A 19,566-nucleotide genomic window follows, 5' to 3' on the forward strand; every position below is an offset into this window, starting at 1 on the left:
GTCATTCCAATCCAGAAGCCAAACAGACCAGTGAAGAAGCTTCCAAATGATTCCATCTCCCAGATATTTGTGTCCTTCCAAATGAGACTCCAAGCAATGAATTACAAGTCATCAACCTTGCTTTGCCATGTTCAAATCCCCGACCCAGATTATCAATGAGTATAACTAATCATTTCCACTGATAATGGGTTTTTGTTTTATGTTACTATGTTTCGGGTGTTTTTTGAAGCAACAATAGACAGCTGGAACAATGGAGATAAAAAAAAAAAGGTCAGGCAATAATTATTACCGTAACTTAACTCTGATCACAGTGGAAAGAGTGGGCAATCTAGAACCCTTATGTCACCCAGTGTCACATCCAGAAAACAACTGCAAAGAGGTGGAGATTAAAATCTCTTTGCTCTCTCCAGTCTGTCTACCAAACTTTCTTCCCTTTTTTTTTTTTTTATTTCTCTTTTTTCTTTTGATCTTTGTTTCATGCCTACCCCTTAAGTCTGCCCTTGGGTCACTGACTTACTGTTCTAGTGGGTAGTCATTTTTCATGAAACAAATATCTACTGAGCACTGTTCTAGACATTGAGATTAAAAGATGAGGAAATCTGTGTCTGGGACCTTGTAATAAAATGTTTTTCAAACTGTGGATCACAACCATTAATAGTCATGAATTCATCCTGATAGGTCTTCCCAAACATTTTAAAAATATAAAATAATACAGAAAATAACATACTAAAAATAACAAAAAAAAAAAAAAAAAAAAGGCTTTCCGGGGATGCCTGGGTGGCTCAGTCAGTTAAGCATCCAACTTCAGCTCAGGTCATGATCTCACGGTTTGGGAGTTCGAGTCCTGCATTGGGCTCTGTGCTGATAGCCTGCTTCAGATTCTGTGTCTCCTTCTCTCTCTGCTCCTCCCCCACTCACGCTCTGAGTGTCTGTCTCTCTCTCTCAAAAATAAACATTAAAAATAAATTTTTTAAAGGCTTTCCAAATAGTATAAGTGACTATTGTTACATTAATCTTTTTTTTTTTTTTTTTTTTTCCCCTAAGTAGGCTTCATACCCAGCGCAGGGCCTGATGCAGGGCTTGAATTCATGACCCTGTGATCAAGACTGGAGCAAAGATCAAGCATCAGACACTTAACCAGCTAAGCCACCCAGGCGCCCCTGTTTCATGAATCTTTTATCCTTTGACACAAACACATGATGTCTATATTGTTTCCAGCCTAAAACTTTGAGAAAATGTAGTCTAATAGCTAGACAAAAATAACCTCATTTCTGAAAGAAAAAAAAAACAAAAAACCATGAATGAGATTGTGCTTAGGAAATCTGCAGTTAAGTTGCTGGCTTTGGAACACATTGTAAGAATCACAGAGCCTTTCTCAGAACTGTTTTCCTCCACTGATAACTGGTTTTGTTTTTTACTATTGTTAGTTTTGTTTAGGAGTATTCTAGTGTTTCTAGGGCCATTCTTGGTAAACAAGTGCCTGCCTTCAGAGTGTGTCACTCATTCTGTATCTGAGCATGACACAGTTAAATGTTTGAGTACTTGAGTCAACCTATTCATCGGTTTAATAACTAAACTAGAGAACATGGAATTATCATGACCTCTGGCATTTATCTTTGCCTGCAATTCTAGAAGCAGTCCTATCTTACCAAACCCAAGCTAGGGAGCCTAAGCAAAAAAAAGTTAGCTGCCTGTGTAATCACCATGATAGCCTCTATCCAACAGTCAGTGGTAAACATTAAATAACATGTCATAAAACCACTGACATCTGAGTAATTCCGATGGCAGTCAGTACCTCCTCTCTCCTGCGCCCTCTCATTTATGTGACTCAACTTAGACTGGCTTTTTTTTTTTTTTCTTCATCCTGAAATAAGTATATATTCTTCCAAGTCTTCCCTAGAGGAAAAGCACCAAATGATTTAAAATGATAGCTCCCATCCAATTCCCAAACTCTAATTAGGAAATTCTAAAACCACCCAAAAAAATGTTTTTACAGAAAACTTCAGAAAGTCTACTGCCGATTTAGTTTGAGTCACTGAGAACAAAATACCAGGATAGAGGTGAGATGACATTCCCAGAACAGGCAGTGGCTGGCCAAAGCCCAATCCCAGGGCTGCATAGCTCGTGAGGAAGGTCCGGACGGTCTGAGGAGTACATACACATGTGTGGGTGTGTGTGATTGTGTGTGTATTCCAATTTTAATAAGTTGAGCTTGATGGGCTGAGGAAGGGCTGAGGGAAGCCAAGCAGTACCTACCACTTCATCCTAAATAACATCACAGGAATCAAACACCCAGGTGTGCCATAGGGCCATCATCTTGCCCATAGCTCAACCCCGGCCTTCTGTCTTCATCTACTGAACTGGGAAAAATCTAGTATGTTCTTTAGTAGAATTTTTTTTAAGTCTATATATTTGAGAGAGAGAGAGAAAGAGCGTGACTGGGGGAAGGGCACAGAGAAAGAGGAAGAGAGAGAGAATCCAGCAGGCTCTGCACTGTCAGCACAGAGCCTGATGCATGGCTCAGAACTCACGAACCATGAGACCCTGACCTGAGCCAAGATCGAGAGTTGGATGCTTAACTGACTGAGCCACCCATGCGCCACCTAAATAAAGTAAATGTTAATAATATTAATAATCTTTTGGTTCCTGACTTGGAGAAATTCAAAATGTAAGGTCTGGGGAGTAATTATAAAAAAGTGTTGGTTCACATGTGGCAAGATACTACTACAGAGTGAATGCTTCTGTCTCCCAAATTTGTTTGTTGAATCCTAATGCCCAATATGATGATATTAGAAGGTGAGACCTTTAGGAGGTGATTAGGTCATGAGGGTAAAGCCCTCACGAATGGGATTAGTGCCCTTATAAAAAGAGACCCTCTGGAGCTTTCTCTCCCTTCTGCTATGTTGAGGGCACAGTGAAAAGATGACCACCTCTGAACCAAGAAGCAGGCCCTCTCCAGACACCAAATCTGCCAGCACCTCCGTCTTGGACTTCTTGTTTCCAGAATTGTGAGAAATAAAACTGTGAGAAATAAAATTATAACAGCCTAAAAGGACCAAAACACAAGGCAACACAAAATGACATTATTTCAAAGCGTTTTTTGTTTTGGTCAAAATTCTGGCTCCAACCTCTGTTCTTGGTGACATGTTTTCACCATATGTACATGTAAAGCCAACTGCAAACAGCTGCATTCAGTTGTTCACTGGTTATTGGAAAATGGGTCACCACAGTGGAGTGTGACTATCATAAACTTCTCCTTCATGTAATGAAAAAGAGTGTGTGGGGGTGGGGTAGAGAATGCCAACAAAGTTTCTAAGCCATGGCCCATATTTTCCTTCACGGAAAGTCTGAAGCATTCATTTATTTAAGCCTAGAATTCTCTCTGCTCTCCTGTGACTACTGCTTCCTTAGAGTCAATTGACTAAAGTGAAGAACTTATGATAGGTGAGCCACATGAATATTAATAGATCCCCAGGGTGAAATAAAGTAAAATACACTTTCTCAGAATTGAACAATCACATAATTTGGGGTAAATTATCTTTCATAAGTATAGTTTGATTCTTAGAGGTTGTAATTTGCTATAATGAAAATAAAAATGATAATGCTGACTAAAATTATATTACTGTCTGATTATCTGCATAATAATGATTTACTTGTATACTGTAAGGTACAGGGGGGCTCTTATTTTTCCCTCCCCATGGCAATTGCAGTGAACTAGAGATAAATTCCTAAAGCTGACCATGTTCTCAGGAATAGGTCATTTATTCCAAATAGGGAGTACTTCAATCCATAGAACTGATTTAATTATTATGAGACTTCATGAACCCTTAAAAATTTTAATTGATATTCAGCAATGTGTGAATATCAAATTCAGATGTGTGTGTGTGTGTGTGTGTGAATATATATAGTGTACTTATTTTAGAGAGATAATTAATAAGCTGTGGGGGACAAAAAGCCAACCTCAACTTTTTAACATTGATTTAAGACTCTTAGAGAAGCATTAAGATTCATTTATTCACTCTACAATTCCTCCATGGTGAATAATCTGAAAGTGTATGTGCCTATTCTGTTAATTGAATTAACCAACATCATACATATTTATTAAGAGACTAATCGTACTTTCTATCTTACAGAGAAAACTGCATCACATTAAATCAACAAACAGTACTCAAACACCTATTTCTTTTTTGTTCAAGAAACCAGGTGAGACACTGTAAGAGGGGTCTAGAGGTGGAACACAGTTTTTGATTGCAAGGTGTTTCGAATCCCATGGAGAAGAAAATACAAATTAGCACACAAATAGTTAAACATCATTTCAAGGCAACAGCAAAGACATGCAGGTTCTGATTCTCTACAAATGAAACTACCAGACAATAACTAAAGAAACAATGATTCTGAAAGCAGTAAAGATGGGAAGAAATTTACAAGAAGACTGAATTAAGAAACTAATCTCCAGAACTGGGGTTAAGATTCTTTCAGGCAAATAGCCAAGGTTTCTTCCAGCTCAAACAATTTAGGATTGGTAGGGAGAAGAGGTCAGCTGTCCTGAAATGGCAGTTATTTTAATAAGACTGCTTTCAGTGTGTGTTTGTTGCGAAAATTCATCTCCCCAGAAGCAAAGAGTATGTTATTTTGTGTCTTTATCCAAAGCACCTAGTCCTGTACCTGAAACACGATAATAGGAGGAAGGGGCGGGAGGAAGAACAGGACTGAATTCCAGAAGCAAGGTTTATTTAGAGTTTATTCAGGCAGGTTGTCTGAAGTTGAGAAAACAAGACAAACAAGCAACACTGAAAATGTTGCCTGGGGCGAGACTGTGACACGCCTTGATGGCCAGGTTAAATAATAAGAAATTGGACCTCATGCTCTCTCAGCAACAGTAAAATGATGCCTCCAGTTCAGGGAGCACCCAGGCCTACAGGCCAATAAGATTTCATAATGTGGATTTTCATCATACGCAGGAATAAGGGGAAAGATCCAGAACCTGCTCACACTTCTAGTGGTAGTGTGCAATCATGACCAACAGCCTTGTTAAAAATGCTCGAACCCCAGCCCTCATCTACGGAATCTAAACCTCTAGATTTGACACGTGATCTGCATTTAAATCTGAGAGCTGTTGTTTTGGAAAATGAAAGTACCCCAGGTGGACATGACACAGACTTACTATCTAAAAAGCAAAACACTACATATTATATTATAAATACACTAAAACCATTGCAGTATATACAGTAACTGGGCAGATTTTATGGTGTATGAGTCAGATGTTTAAAAAATAAAGCATAAGATGGGACGCCTGGGTGGCTTGGTCGGTTAAGCGTCCGACTTCGGCTCAGGTCATGATCTCACGGTACGTGAGTTCGAGCCCCGCGTCGGGCTCTGTGCTGACAGCACAGAGCCTGGAGCCTGTTTCGGATTCTGTGTCTCCCTCTCTCTCTGCCCCTCCCCTGTTCATGCTCTGTCTCTCTCTGTCTCAAAAATAAATAAACGTTAAAAAAAAATTTTTTTTAAATAAAAAAATAAAAAAAATAAAGCATAAGAGTTCAGATTCTACTTAACAGATTTTTTAAATGTGCACTGAATCACATAGGTCCACAGAGGATCAAATTATAAACCTAACTGATTCAAAAATCATATTCCCAATAATCTTTTCAAACATGACCCTCATCCATCATCAATTGGTATCTATCTAGTTTATCTCTAGACTGAAAACTCTATGAAATCAGGAACTTATCTTTTTCATCCCATCACATGCTTAAATGTCAAATCTGAGCAAATAGATTTCTCCCTCTTTCACTCCTATGCCCCAATCTACAGGAAATATTAAGATTTTTTTCTACTTATTTTCCTATGAATGTAAGTTAGAAAATGTTTTATGTTCTATATTAGGAGTACCCAAAAGGGATGTTAAAATTGAGTATGTTAGTCAGATAATTATATTAACATTTTATCTGGCTGTGCAAATCAACAAATTTATCAAGAAGACAGCACTGTGGAAATAAATAAAGAGAGCAGTTCAATTTAACTGCAATATGTTATTATTAACCTTAGCCAAGATATCAAGGAGGTTAATACAAAGCAAGCTTTTTTTTTTTTAGTTTAGTTATTATTTATTTTGAGAGAGATAGAGCACAAGTGGGGATCAGAACGGAGGGGGGGGGGGGGCGCGGGGAGAGAATCCCTAGCAGGCTCCACACTGTCAGCACAGAGCCTGATGCAGGGCTCAAACCCACGAACCATAAGATCGTGACTTGGGCCAAAATCAAGAGTTGGATACTTAACTGACTGAGCCACCCAGACGCCCCTGTGGCAAGCTTTTTGAAGGCAGACATTTCAAGAAGATTCTTATCTGGTCCTATTTTCTCCTTGGAATCAAGAGAGCTACCCAGCATTTGATGTCAATCCCTAGATCTATTTCAAAATACCCTTGCATTTCCTTCCTCTCCATAGTAAATGGTTTTCTGATCATTTCTAGCATAGGCTGACCACTCTTCCAGTATGATACATTCAGACTAATCACAGGGAAGTCTGTAGTCCTTTATGGTTTAGCTTAGAACCATAACGCTCCCCAATGCCCTTAGAATAAAATTTAACATCTTTAATACGGCCTTACAAGGCCTTGAGAATTGAGGCTTATGCAAAACTCTCTAGCCACATTTTGCCCATTTCAAGGGCCTCCCCCCGCACCCTTGTCTTAGATATCTGCTTAAATGTCACCTGCTCCAGGCTTAATTAGGTCTGGATGCTTACATTTGTCCTTTGTGACACTTAACAATTATAACTGGCTAATTTGGACTAAATATTTATTTGTCTTTCTTCCCTCCTGGACTTTGAGAATCACGAAGGTTGGAACTATCTTGGGCTCAACACAGTGCCTGGCACATCCGGGAAGTCCATACAAGTTTCTTTTATCGAACATACGCATGCATAGTTTTGTTTTGTTTTTTTTCCTCCTGGCATGGCTGTTTCTGCTTGACAGCCCTGGGTTATAAGCTGGCAGATCCAGTACAAGTAGCCTATCTAGGAGAGTCCAGTGCTTTCCAAAAGCTGGTGACAGGCATTCCAGCAGCCATCAGGGCAAGGAGCGTCCATAATAAAAGTCAGGTTCAATCACAAGTTAAAAAAAAGGGAGAACTCAGCAGCAAGGCACATGTGAACGTAGAGTCTTTAACAAGGCCACAGCAGGCAGCAGGTTGTGAGAAAGGCACGGGAGAGAGCAAAGGGGCAGCACGGAAGAAATGCTTAGAGTCAGGAACCCCAGGAGAGCTGAGTGGACAGGGCAAGGTGAAAAGCAGGAACATTTTTCTTTGCATTCCTGCCTGCTGAGACCCGGTCCTGGGGCACTGGCTCAGGTCTGCAGGTGGGGGACCGTGCCAGTCACACCTGGCAGAGGGCAGCTTGCAGAGGTGGCAACAGTGGCTTCTGTTGAACAAATCCAGAATCTTGTACCGTAGGCGGCAGAAAAGGGAATGTGGCTGGGTCAGGAAATTTACAACATTCCTGGGCTCTGGTTTGCTCAAATTAAAATGCCTATCCCCGTGAAAGTTCTTTGATCAAGAGTAACCAAGACCAACATAAAGTGGTTTAAGTAAAGGGGTGGGACTGAAAAGCCCCGGCAGGTCCTCTCTCAGGGGTGCAAAGACAGGACACAGAAAGCAGAGAGGGAAATCAGGATGGGAGCTTCTCCCTCTCCACCGCTGCTGACTCCCTCGGGGGGCCTTCATTCCCACTTACCTCAATCCTTCCTGCAGGCTGGTTTTACTCAGTGCGCTTACAGCTTGCTCTACCAACTATTTGACTTGCGGGATGATTTATCTGCCATCAGATGTGATTCCATATGACTGTCTGTTCTGGCAAACACCACCACCCAACTCACCCCTGAATTTCAGATTCCCAGAAGAGAGTATGGGGGGCCCACCTAGGATAATGTGTCAGCTCGTGGTGCCGTTGGCTCTGTGACAATAGGGAAAGGACACAGGGCACCAGGCCATAGAGCTGCCGTCTGGTTCCTGCCCAGGAACCAGGGGCAGGACAGCTTCCCAGGAAAAGACATGCCTCAGTTTGCTTTGTATATTGTTTGGTGGCAGTGTTGGTGGTGGTCTGTGGATGCGTGACACTTTCTTCAGGGAAGAACACACTCCAATCGCGAGGCTTCCTTAAACTATTTCACATACAGCCTTGTATTTATTCTCCCTAGCGAACCCTCCCTTGTAATGATCTTCAGTGACTCTCCAACACTTCTGCCCCCAAGCCAAGGCAAAACTAAGACTATACATGTATTTTATGAATGTATGAGAAGCAAAACAACACATGCAACAGACTGTTATTTTTGTTCTCTATTACAGTCCATTCTTAAAGCTCTTTCAATTGACTAAAATGATGTAACTCCCACTAATGAGGGATGATCTACAGTTTGAAAACCCCTACTATTAATTCTATTGTCCTAGAATCTTATCATCCAAAAAGTTTTGCACTTTCACATTATACCTAAAATAGAAGAAAGTTCCCCAATCTTTTCTCAGAAATACCTCCAACCCCACAAGATTTTAGCCACTTTTAGAAGATGAGCCAGGTTGACGTGAGATGTCTTGTGCTTCAGGACACCAACCCAGAACAGAGAAAGATGTGGTTAACAAAAATGCCCCTGCTCTCTCTTTATTAGACAGCCTACATCCACCGTACAAAAAAGGGCACGTTTGAAAAAAAATTACCCAAGGCATATGCACAAATTTGAACTGTTTTGATTACAGCGATCTTGAGCCAGCCACAGGACACTCCTATTCTCATTTTCTGTAGCGACCGATGGAGACGCGTACCCCTGTGTTAGCCGACCCAGTTCAGAGGTGTCATCCACCATCTCTGCACAAAGCTGATCCTCCCATACAGAGATGAAGCCAATTCCCCTGGACTCACTAGCTTTGCTCCAAATGGAAAAGAGGCTCAACTGGTGATGTGTGTACCTCTGCAGAAGTTTTAAAGCAAACTACTTGGCTCAACAATGCTGATCAAATTGGGTTATTGGGTCAAGGATGTATGTCGAGTCAAGGGCTTTCAGGAGGTCAAGAGCTGGTAGAATGAGGACTTTCAGCAGAAGAAACTAGGGAGGCAAAAGAAGATGATGAAAGAATCTATTTTCATCTCCAGCACCAGAACTGGTATGTCTCCCATTTCTGGTACGGCATGATGAGGCGTGCCGAAATGCCTGCCTCACAGCACAGCCCAAGAGTGTGGGACACTGGCTCTTGAGTCAGACTTCCTGGGTCCAATCCCAGCCTACTTCCTTACACCCCTGACCCTCAGCGGTGCCCTCTGTAAAATGGAACATGTAACAATAAAACCCGGTTCACAGGCTTTCCATGAAGATTTAATAAGACAAACAGTCCATGCGAAGCGCTTAGCAGACAGCTTGCCACAGAGCAAGCATCCAACAAATGTTCATGGTAGTTGTTCCCCCCACCAGAGCACTCCTGAACTGGCCTGCCAGGATGCTAAAACCCACAAAAAGAGTGTGGTCTTTAAATGAATATATTTCCCAAATTCAGATCAGACATAGTTAGCCTGCTCAAAGACCCATTTGGTGACCTCCTCCCTCCTATAATTATTCGGTTCTTTCCTCTCCTTCCTTAAAACCTGTGCCCATTTCAAGACTATGTCCCCCCACTAGAGAGTGAGATCACAAATGCAGAGAATGGAACATATTCTTCTCACTAGGCCCTTTGTGGAGCCCAGTACTCAAAGCATGACAGTTGAAGTGAATTCCACATGGTTAACTGAGTGATCTCCTGACCGAGTAGAATATACAAGTCCCAGGGACACAATCCTTATCTACCCAGGTTCTGGGAGGCTCAAGGCCTTTGAGAACCAAGAGCATCTGGGAAGTGAGAATGGCATAAAAAGGGATGCCCCACAAATGACCCCATTTCCTTCCCAAAGGTTGTTGCAGCCAGCTTGGCTAAGAGAGCCCAGATGAGGCTTGGCCATCTCTCTTCCTACAAAATAAGAATTAATCTAAATAAGATCCTACCAAGGTATATCACTATACTTCAGACATTCTGAAACAGGTCTTAGTAGGGGGTTAACAGTGGAACATACAGTCTACCAAAGGCATCCTTCACTATGCCCTGTTCTCTCTTAATGCTTAGGTTTAAGGATGACAAAGCAACTTTCCTAAAAAGAACGGTATTAGTACAATAATACTACTTTGCACAATTATATAATCCATACAATCCAAATGAAAATGTACAGTTGACCTGTGAACAGCATAGGAGTCAGAGGCACTGATGTCCAACTCAGTCAAAAATCCACATATAACTTTTGACTCCCTCAAAACTGTACTATCAATGGCTCACTGTTGACTGGAAGCCTTACCAACAACATAAACAGCTGAGAAACACATATTGTGTATGTTATATGTATTATATACTGTGTTCTTACAAGAAAGTAAGCTAGGGAAAAGAAAATGGTGTTAAGAAAATCATAAAGAAAATACATTTACAGTACTGTACTATATTTATTGAAAAAAATCTATGTATAACTGAACCAGGGTAGGTCAAACCCCTGTTGTTCAAGGGTCAGCTGTACTCTGCTAATTTCTAGGGAGTGGAACACTACTTGTTACAACTTCCTCCAAGTTACCCTTTTAGGGAATAAGGAAGCCACAGACTGAAGCTGGTAACAAATGCTCACAAGAAGCTGGCTGTAACTTCCTGTATGTATTTTCGTGAGGCAATTACCATCAGGATCAGTGGTCTGGGGTCCACAGAAAAGAATCATAAACAAATTGGGGCCTGGGCAGTGGGGACAGAATGTTTCCAGGAGATGGCCTAGAAAGCTTTGAAGAAAGACCCACCCAGGTCCAAGACTCAGCTTAACCACTGCCCATCTGCGTGACCTATACAACCTGTTGCTTAACCTCTCTCTCGGTCTCACCTTCCTCGTTGTAAAATGGAGACAATAACACACACACCATCAGACTGAAATGAGGATAATGAGCTAGAATGCTTATTAGCAGTCTCTCTATATAAAAATTTTTTGGAAGACAAATTCCACCAGAGTACTTAAACACACAATTCACAAAAATAAACAAGTAGGATATGTCTAACTAAAAATCTTCATAGTAAAGGAAACCATCAACAAAATGAAAAGGCCACCCATGGAAAGGGAGAAAATAATTGCAAATCCTGCATCTGTTAAGGGGTTAATACCCAAAATATATAAAGAACTCACACAACTCAATGGCAAAAACAAACAAACAAACAATCCCACTTAAAAATGGGCAGAGAAACTGAATGAACATTTTCCCAAAGACACACAGATGGCCAATAAGTACATGAAAAGGTACTCAACATCATTCATTATCAGGGAAATGCAAATCAAAACCATAATGAGATATCACTTCACACCAGTTAGAATGGCTACCATCAAATAAATAAACAAGTGTTGGCCAGGATGTGGAGAAAACGGAACCTTCATACACTGTTGGTGGGAATGTAAATTGGTACAGCCAATAAGGAAACCTGCATGGAGGTTCCTCAACTCTTCAGAAATAAAACTATCATATTAACGAACAGCCCCACTTTTGAATATTTATCCAAAGGAAATGAAAACAGGCTGTCAAAGGGATATCTGCACTTCCATGTTCATTGCCACATTATTCACAACAGCTATGGTGTAGAAACAACCTTAGTGTTTGCCGATGGATGAATGGATAAAAGAATATGTGGCATATACACAGTGGAATATTATTCAGCCATGAGAAAGGAGGAAATCTTGCCATTAGCAAGGACATGGATGGACCTTGAGGGCATTATGCTAAGTAAGATAAATCACACAGAGAAAGACTGATACTCCATGGTATCACTTAAGTCCAGCTCATAGAAACAGAGAGTGGAAAAGTGGTTTCTGGGGCTGGATAGGAGACAGGAAACATAGGGAGAGACTGGTAAAACAACACAAACTTTCAGCTATAAGATGAACAAGGTCTAAAGATCTAATTCAAAATATGATGACTACAGTCGATAATGCTGTGTAATATAACTTGAATTTGCTAACAGAACTTAAATGTCCCCACCAAATAAATAAATAAGCACATGAGGTGATAGATGTGTTAATTAATTAGATGGGGAGAATCCTTACACAGTGTATACATATGTCAAATCACCATGTACTTTAAAGATCTTACAATTTTGTCAATTATACCCCAATAAAGCTGAAAAAAGATACACAATTCACTTTTTATTTTTTATTTTTTCCTGCCTCTGTCTCTCTCTTTCTCTCTCTCTCTCTTTCATTCGGACATCACCCTGAAATATAAAAATATCTGGGGCAGAATTTGAGCTTGTGAGTAGCTAAACCTTAACTTTCTGTAAGGATTTCTATGCTATGCTTTTGCTGAACACTGCTCAACAACATAATATTCTCTCCCACTGAAAAACCAAAGTTAATGGCCCAATAAGCAAATGAGACTATTTTGGAAAAATGCACTTGGATAACATGAGAAAAGTAGGGGAGGTGCCTTCCTGAGGATATTAGAAGAGAATTACAAGCATCCGTCCATCAGTCACAAAATGCATTAGCTTGTCGAGCCTGGAGAATTTTTCTTCTTTCAAATTACAGGTGATATTTTATCTCTGGCAGAGGGGGGGAGACCACCTCATATGCAAGGGGAAATCAGTAACTAAGAAGAACATGTACAAGTTTCAAAAATTAGTCACCAGTTACCATGGTAATGCAAATATTACCTAACAACTCACTGGGCTGTAAGTAACCAAAATGAGGCTAAAATGGAAAATGGGCTCTATGTATAGGAGTATTTGCACTAACCTAACAGCAGACTGAAGGCAGCCCAGGTTTGCGCCTGTGACCCAGGATCCAAGGTCTCTCCTGCCCTGTGCATGACATGTGAGTTCTGTATCACATGCACACACAGCTGTGCCCACTAACAGCTGCAGGAGGAAGAGTGATGACATTCTATTTACAAACAAAGAGCGATGATTGGGAAGATGAGTCTTCTCGTTCCCTAAACTCTTAATAAAAGAATAATCTCTGCTACTGCCCCCTGAAGACAGACAGACTGGATGACAAACAAAGGTGGCGGTCCCTTTCAAACTCAACATTAACAATGTTCTCAGGCAACACAAGATTTTCTAAAAAACAACTAAGATGCCTGATAAAATAACAATTTTCCCAGGGTGCCTGGGTGGCTCAGTTGGTTAAGCGTCCAACTTTAGCTCAGGTCATGATCTCACAGTTCACGAGTTCAAGCCCAGCATTGGGCTCTGTGCTGACAGCTCAGAGCCTGGAGCCTGCTTGGGTTCTGTGTCTCCCTCTCTCTGGGCCCCTGCCCACTTGTACTTTGCCTGCCTGTCTGTCTGTCTGTCTGTCTGTCTCTCTCTCTCCAAAATAAATAAAACATTAAATATTTTTTATTTTAATAATTTTCCCACTGTTCTGAGTGGTTTGAATTTTCTGTGTATACATTAATTTTCATTAGAACAAAAGCATAAATATTTTATGAATTTTTAAATTATTCCAAGAATTGGCTGCACACACACTTCTAAGTCAAACTTAGTGCATAACTTCTGTGGTACACACAGTACTGGTACCAAAAAACAGCCCCAGAGCTATATCCCCCCAGGTGGTCCTAGGGTTTCCATTAGAATTCCATGGAGGCTCTTAAACTGCAAAATCCTAGGCCATATCCAAGGTCAGCTCAATCTGAGTCTCTAGGGGTGGGATCTGAAAATGTCCATTTCTAAAAGGTTCTCCTTGCAATGAGTATGTTCTACAGTCTGAGAATCTCATCCTAGTCATCTACAGTACACTGAGGTCTCCTGCCAATGATGACAGGTTACAGCACAACCACCAGGGGACACAAGTCAATACAGATTAACCAAATGCAGGGATATTGTGATTCCGTGACTTTGGGCTGTGGTTTACCACAACCCAAGGTTAAAAAAAAACCAGCACAATACACATGTCCTGTATATGTGTGTGTACGACACAAGGATTTACAAACAACACAGGTGAGGGGCGCCTGGGTGGCTCAGTCGGTTGAGCGTCCGACTTCAGCTCAGGTCATGATCTCACACTCCGTGAGTTCGAGCCCCGCGTCGGGCTCTGTGCTGACAGCTCAGAGCCTGGAGCCCGCTTCAGATTCTGTGTTTCCCCTTCTCTCTGCCCCTCCCCTGCTCATGCTCGGTATTTCTCTGTCTCAAAAATAAATAAAAACATTAAAAAAAAAAAAAACAACACAGGTGAAGTGATGTGATCTATTCTATTCTCATTTTTTAGGCTGTTGCAACCAACAAAACTGATAGCACTGCCCACTAATTGGTGATATTTGAAAAATCCATTATAACTTCTATCGCCCTATAATTATATCACTCAATACTTTTTACACTTTTTCGTATTATGCTCCAATAGTAGGAAACCATCCAATCTTTTCTGATAATACCCTAAAAGTTGTAATATTTTAGTTATCTTTAAAAGGTGAACCGAGTTGAAATGAGACCGTATTCTGCTTAAAGATATCCACAGCAATATGTTTAACTGCTAACATTTAACTTACTTATTTATACCCTCTTTACCTCACGAAGAAGAGCATGCAGATTATATAAATCAGTAAAGAATCAATGAAAAATAGTAAGAAAATGAAGCTAAGGGAAAATAAAGACAGGAAACTAAGTGTTGGTAGAAAGGAACAAGTAAAATTAAATATAACACAGGCCAGGAAATCTAGTCCACTTGTTGACTCTCAGCTTTCTGTCAATTAGTAGGAAGAGAAAAACACGATCAGTTATGAAAATTCCAGTGTCCATCTGGGAAGAACAAAGCAATTTCTGAGAAGCATTCCCAAGTCTGTGGCTATACTCCTACTGGGCTGGACTGAATTACCATCTGCCCCCAACCCCCATACACACACACTCCTCTGGGGACAGCAAGCCCTCACGGTAACTGCAGGACCCTCGTTACAGCCTCCACCTTGCACAACCACTTGATTCACAGGTAAACTGATGGTCGCTCCAGGGACTGCTGATTGGGAGGAACAAAGTCTGGAGCCTGAGGTCACCCAATAACCCGCTCCTCTAAGAGCACTCTGTATTCACTTCTGTCCCAGAACTGACTACCTTGTTGTCATGAAAACTGTTCAGGGGGCTTGAGCCTTTCCTCCCCACCAAGTCCACAAGGTTATAAAGTTCCACGAGGACAATATTGACTCTATGTATTTCAGTGAATTCTTCATTAAACTAACTAAACACTAAGCTCTTCTAGAAATTCCCAAAAGGCAAAGTGATTGAAGCACAAAAACCTAAACTTATTTTTTGATTGTATCATTTACTACTCGTGAGATATTGGCCAAGCCATTGGACTTTCGTGGTTCAGTTTCTTATCTGTGAACCAAAGCCAATACTGTTTACAACACAGGTTAGTCTTGAGGAAGAAACCCACAAACGGATGTAAATGTGCCTATCCCAGTTCCTTGGCACACAGTAGGTGTTGAATAAATATTAGTTTTCCCTTCTCCTGTCAGGGATCTCTCGGAGACATTGCTTTTACTTGCTGCCACAACCACGTTAGTCCTCACCACTCCCTCCTTCTCCTCCAAGCTTCTTAAAGAGTAAAAAAAAAAACAAAATCCCCCACGAAGAATGCAAGGTTCCCTGAGCCACAGAATACTCAGTGTCTACACAATGCCGCCTTTGAAAAGGTTTCTTACCATTGTTTCCACTACTTTAAACAGGACTTAAGAGATTGTTCTTAAAAAAAAAAAAAAGCAGTCTGAGAAAGGAGTCATTAAACATCAAATAAATGCTGTAACCAAGGAATAAGAATGACTAGTATATGCACAGTTAGAAGGCAAATGTAGTTGCTAAAACGTGATGCAGAAACATATCTGGTCTTCACTCCTGAAGACGCTAACTATTGCCTTGTTCATACTAAAGTAGCAGTCTTTGCTCTGCACACTCTATTTTTACAGATGATAGAGGCTTAAAATTTAAATCAGCAGGTCTAGTCTAGTCCTGAACACAGGAAATATCAGTCATATTTTAATTTTTTTAAATAGAAGTGTCCCAGATTAAATAATGTGGTTGACCTACCTTTTCTGTGATATAGAAGTTGGAACTATCGGCGTGCTGCAGTGCAAAGTACTCATGGTTGGCAAGGGACCACCTTAAAAATATAAGCATAAACTGATCAGAAAAACAAAAAAACTGGGTCATTGTCATTTTTACAGTGTGACAGAATTAGAAGGATGAAGCACCCTACACTTGGAATTTGGCCAGTACCCAACACACCCCCCAGTGAGCTTCCTAACACTGGAATGACATTAGCCCACCTTGCATCGCCCTGACCAATCATTTCCTCTGTGGATCATCGTGGTCCTATTGCACACCTAGTGGATGGAATGTGGCTCACCTTGAAGCATTTCATCTTTATGGCTTTGAGGCAGGGGTGTTTAAATACAATGTTATATTCCTCCCCCATTTTGAAGGAATGGAGCAGAAAGAGGAACACAGAAGAAATGAATGCAATTTAAATTTTTGATAATTGTTATATTCCAATGGTCTCTGTTCTGCAATCCCTAATCACTATGCTTGCTGCATATGGAAACATTCCAATCAAGTATCCCAGGTCTTAAATAAACTCCAAGTTAACACTGTCTTCATAATTCTGCTTTGGAGCAGAAAAACCTCATGCAATTCTATATATGCTTTCCCTTTGGATTGTTAAGGCTAGCCAAAGAGAGGTAGGAAAGCTGTAACACTGTCAAGTTCCATGGGGCAGCAAAACCACACACTGACTTGTCCTCTAAATTCTTTCGTCTTCTATGGGAGCCTGAATGGTCCTCTCAATTTATACCAGATGAGGTGTGTATTTAACCTCAGGAACTTCAGACTGCTCCCTGCTGAGTAGGATGAATGAACCACAGCTTTTCAAAATAAATAAAACCGGCCCCAATGTGCACACACCAGCCATTTCACACTTTCTGCTCTTTGAGGAACAACAGTAAATTTTTGGTGTAAGAGGGCATGTAAATTGTACAGAGTGATTCTTGATGTCTTTGCGGAGATCAGGTAGTAACTTATAAATAATGTTATAAATAAAAATAATAATAATAAAGCAATAATAATTGCTCAGGAATATTTTATTAGCTTCCAGTTTGTGGACTGAAGCAACTCACACATATCCTAAGTAACACTTACCCATCACAGACTTCCTTTATTATTGCAGACAGTGGTTTTTTCTGCAAAAATAGCAAAAAAAAGGAAATGCTGTTAGTTTCATTTCATCATTTTAAATTAAAAAAAGAAGAAGAAAAGGAGCCTAATAAAAAGATATCTAAGTAAGGAGAACTTCCATTTGCTATTCTTGGTTGTTGTCAATGAGTCTGGTGTTTTTCTCAAGGTGTAATCTACCAGCCGTCACTGCCCGATATATTAATGATTTACTATCCTTGTGGTCCCATTTTCTATTCTTAACATTATTAGTTGAACAAAACATGCATCATATTTAACGTAGCTGCGTTAAAATCAAGATGAAAACAGAGCTCTGTTCAACGATCTCACAGGCAATGAGAGCCCCAAGGTCAAACGATAACCAGAATTCCTCAGGATCAGTACACGAAGCAGGCAACCAGCAGTGTGGTGTTACGCAAACAAGCTTGGATTCAGGACATTTTTATGAGAACGTGTGGCAAATGGAACAGGAGGCATTGCGAAATTGTTCCTACAAAGTGCATAGAATTCTTCTCCTAACCGTGGCCCTGACAAATGCCAATCATGCAGCAGCTTGAGCTGGACACACTTGAGTAATGAGACCATGACACCATGTGCCATGGTGTCAACTGGCCGGCTGACTACAGCTGTGCTCCAGGCCTAACAGCCACAGCTGTGTTCCGCTCTGCCTGCCCCCAGAGAGAAGGAATGCAGCAAAGAGAGAGACCCATACAGCTCACCCAGTGATGTTGAAACCTCTCTACTTTGGACGAAAACAGACCCCCTATCTATCTCCGTCTGGGGTGGGCAGTAGCATGTCAACCAAAAGAACAAATCACAGGCAAGAAATAAAGGGGGCAGAAAAATCAAAGAAATACAACACATGGCCTTGGATTTTTCAGATACAAACATATAAAAAGCTGTCTACATATAAACATGTTCTGCTTCTGTCCCTCTGAAGGGCAATGTGTTATGGGGAAATGAATACTGAATCAAGCAGAACCAATTCAAATCCTAGCTCCTTAACTGGTCTGCAGCATAACCTATATAATTCCCTTAATTTGCTGAACCTCAACTAATTTATCTGTAGAACGGGCATAGGACCTATCCATTCCTCAGGGCTACTATAAGAAATAAATGAGAGGGGCGCCTGGGTGGCTCAGTCGGTTAAGCGGCCGACTTCGGCTCAGGTCATGATCTCGCGGTCCGTGAGTTCGAGCCCCGCGTCGGGCTCTGTGCTGACCGCTCAGAGCCTGGAGCCTGTTTCAGATTCTGTGTCTCCCTCTCTCTGACCCTCCCCTGTTCATGCTCTGTCTCTCCCTGTCTCAAAAATAAATAAAACGTTAAAAAAAAATTAAAAAAAAAAGAAGAAAGAAAGAAATGAGAATTAATACAAAGAGCAAAAAAATCAAAAAAGGGTTAAGGGTTAGGATTTTGCCTTATTACTCTCTCATGTCACAGAATAGCCCTGAGACATGATGTTGCCATGTCTGCTCTGACAAATTAGTGAATTCTGACCACTGTTCACAGTCCCTTCTAAGGGCCTCCAGCCCTAGCTAAAAGTTGACTCCAGCTCAGTCCACAGTGTTCCTCCAGTGAACTCCTGCCCACCAGAGATCTAGTCTCTACGACTGAGTCCACCACCATGTGTTCAAAAGAATGTCTGACTAAGCTAAAAATCCAGTGGGAAGAAGGGGAACCTAGAATCATTGAAGAGTGGAAAGCTGCTGGGTTATCCCGACATCCTGAGTTGGTCTCCTTTCTAATAAGATGAGAAATGGAGATTGGGTTCTCCAAAGAAGTTACATGTTATACAAGCCAATGGCTTCACAAGAACTTATCCACTGTTTATGGCTTTAGCTTTAAAGTGGAGGGGCAATGATATTCTCACATCCAAAGGACAAAGGAATTTTAGGAGTAAAACTATGCCCATAAGATGAGGATTTTGCACTTCCAACTGCCAGAGCCTTCTCCAGGCTATCTGTATTTTATGAAGACTTACCACTCCTAGCCTCCTAATCTTACTTTTTGCACCCTCAAAACTGAAATCTAAATAACAAGACTGGATGTTAGCCTTGAATGACATTGAAACAACAGATCAGACCAAGAAAGCATTGCTACTGAGGTAGGAGAAGGCATCTAACACAATAGCTCCCAGAATTAGATTTCCTAGTTGAGGTGTCATAAAGTAATTTCTTAGATTTTCCTTCAGGTCTGACTCATAGATTCAGAACCAAATTTGAACCGACAGAAGTCTATGGGGTACTATTATATCTAGAATATTCTCAGGCTGGATAGATGAAAGGAGTAAAAACCATGGAAGAACTTAGAGATTTAGCAAAGATTATAC

At 40.9% G+C, this 19,566-nt stretch overlaps 1 protein-coding gene across 6 annotated transcripts in view; it reads right to left on the reverse strand.

Annotated features, from left to right (window-relative positions):
• ELMO1 (engulfment and cell motility 1) overlaps positions 1-19,566 on the reverse strand; it is a 534,040-nt gene that overhangs the window by 390,939 nt on the left and 123,535 nt on the right. For all 6 annotated transcript variants that reach the window (XR_008420442.1, XM_019418107.2, XM_019418110.2 and 3 more), the window contains 2 exons: positions 17,205-17,245; positions 16,098-16,170 (listed from right to left, as the gene is read on the reverse strand). Coding sequence is in view for 5 of the 6 variants with exons in the window: in XM_019418107.2 (XP_019273652.1) it covers positions 16,098-16,170; positions 17,205-17,245 (114 nt within the window). In the remaining variant the exon portion in view is untranslated. The remainder of the gene's footprint in view (positions 1-16,097; positions 16,171-17,204; positions 17,246-19,566) is intronic.

Source organism: Panthera pardus, unplaced genomic scaffold, assembly GCF_024362965.1.
Source record: "Panthera pardus isolate Hobbes unplaced genomic scaffold, ASM2436296v1 HiC_scaffold_8, whole genome shotgun sequence".
In the NCBI taxonomy this organism is placed as follows: domain Eukaryota; kingdom Metazoa; phylum Chordata; class Mammalia; order Carnivora; family Felidae; genus Panthera; species Panthera pardus.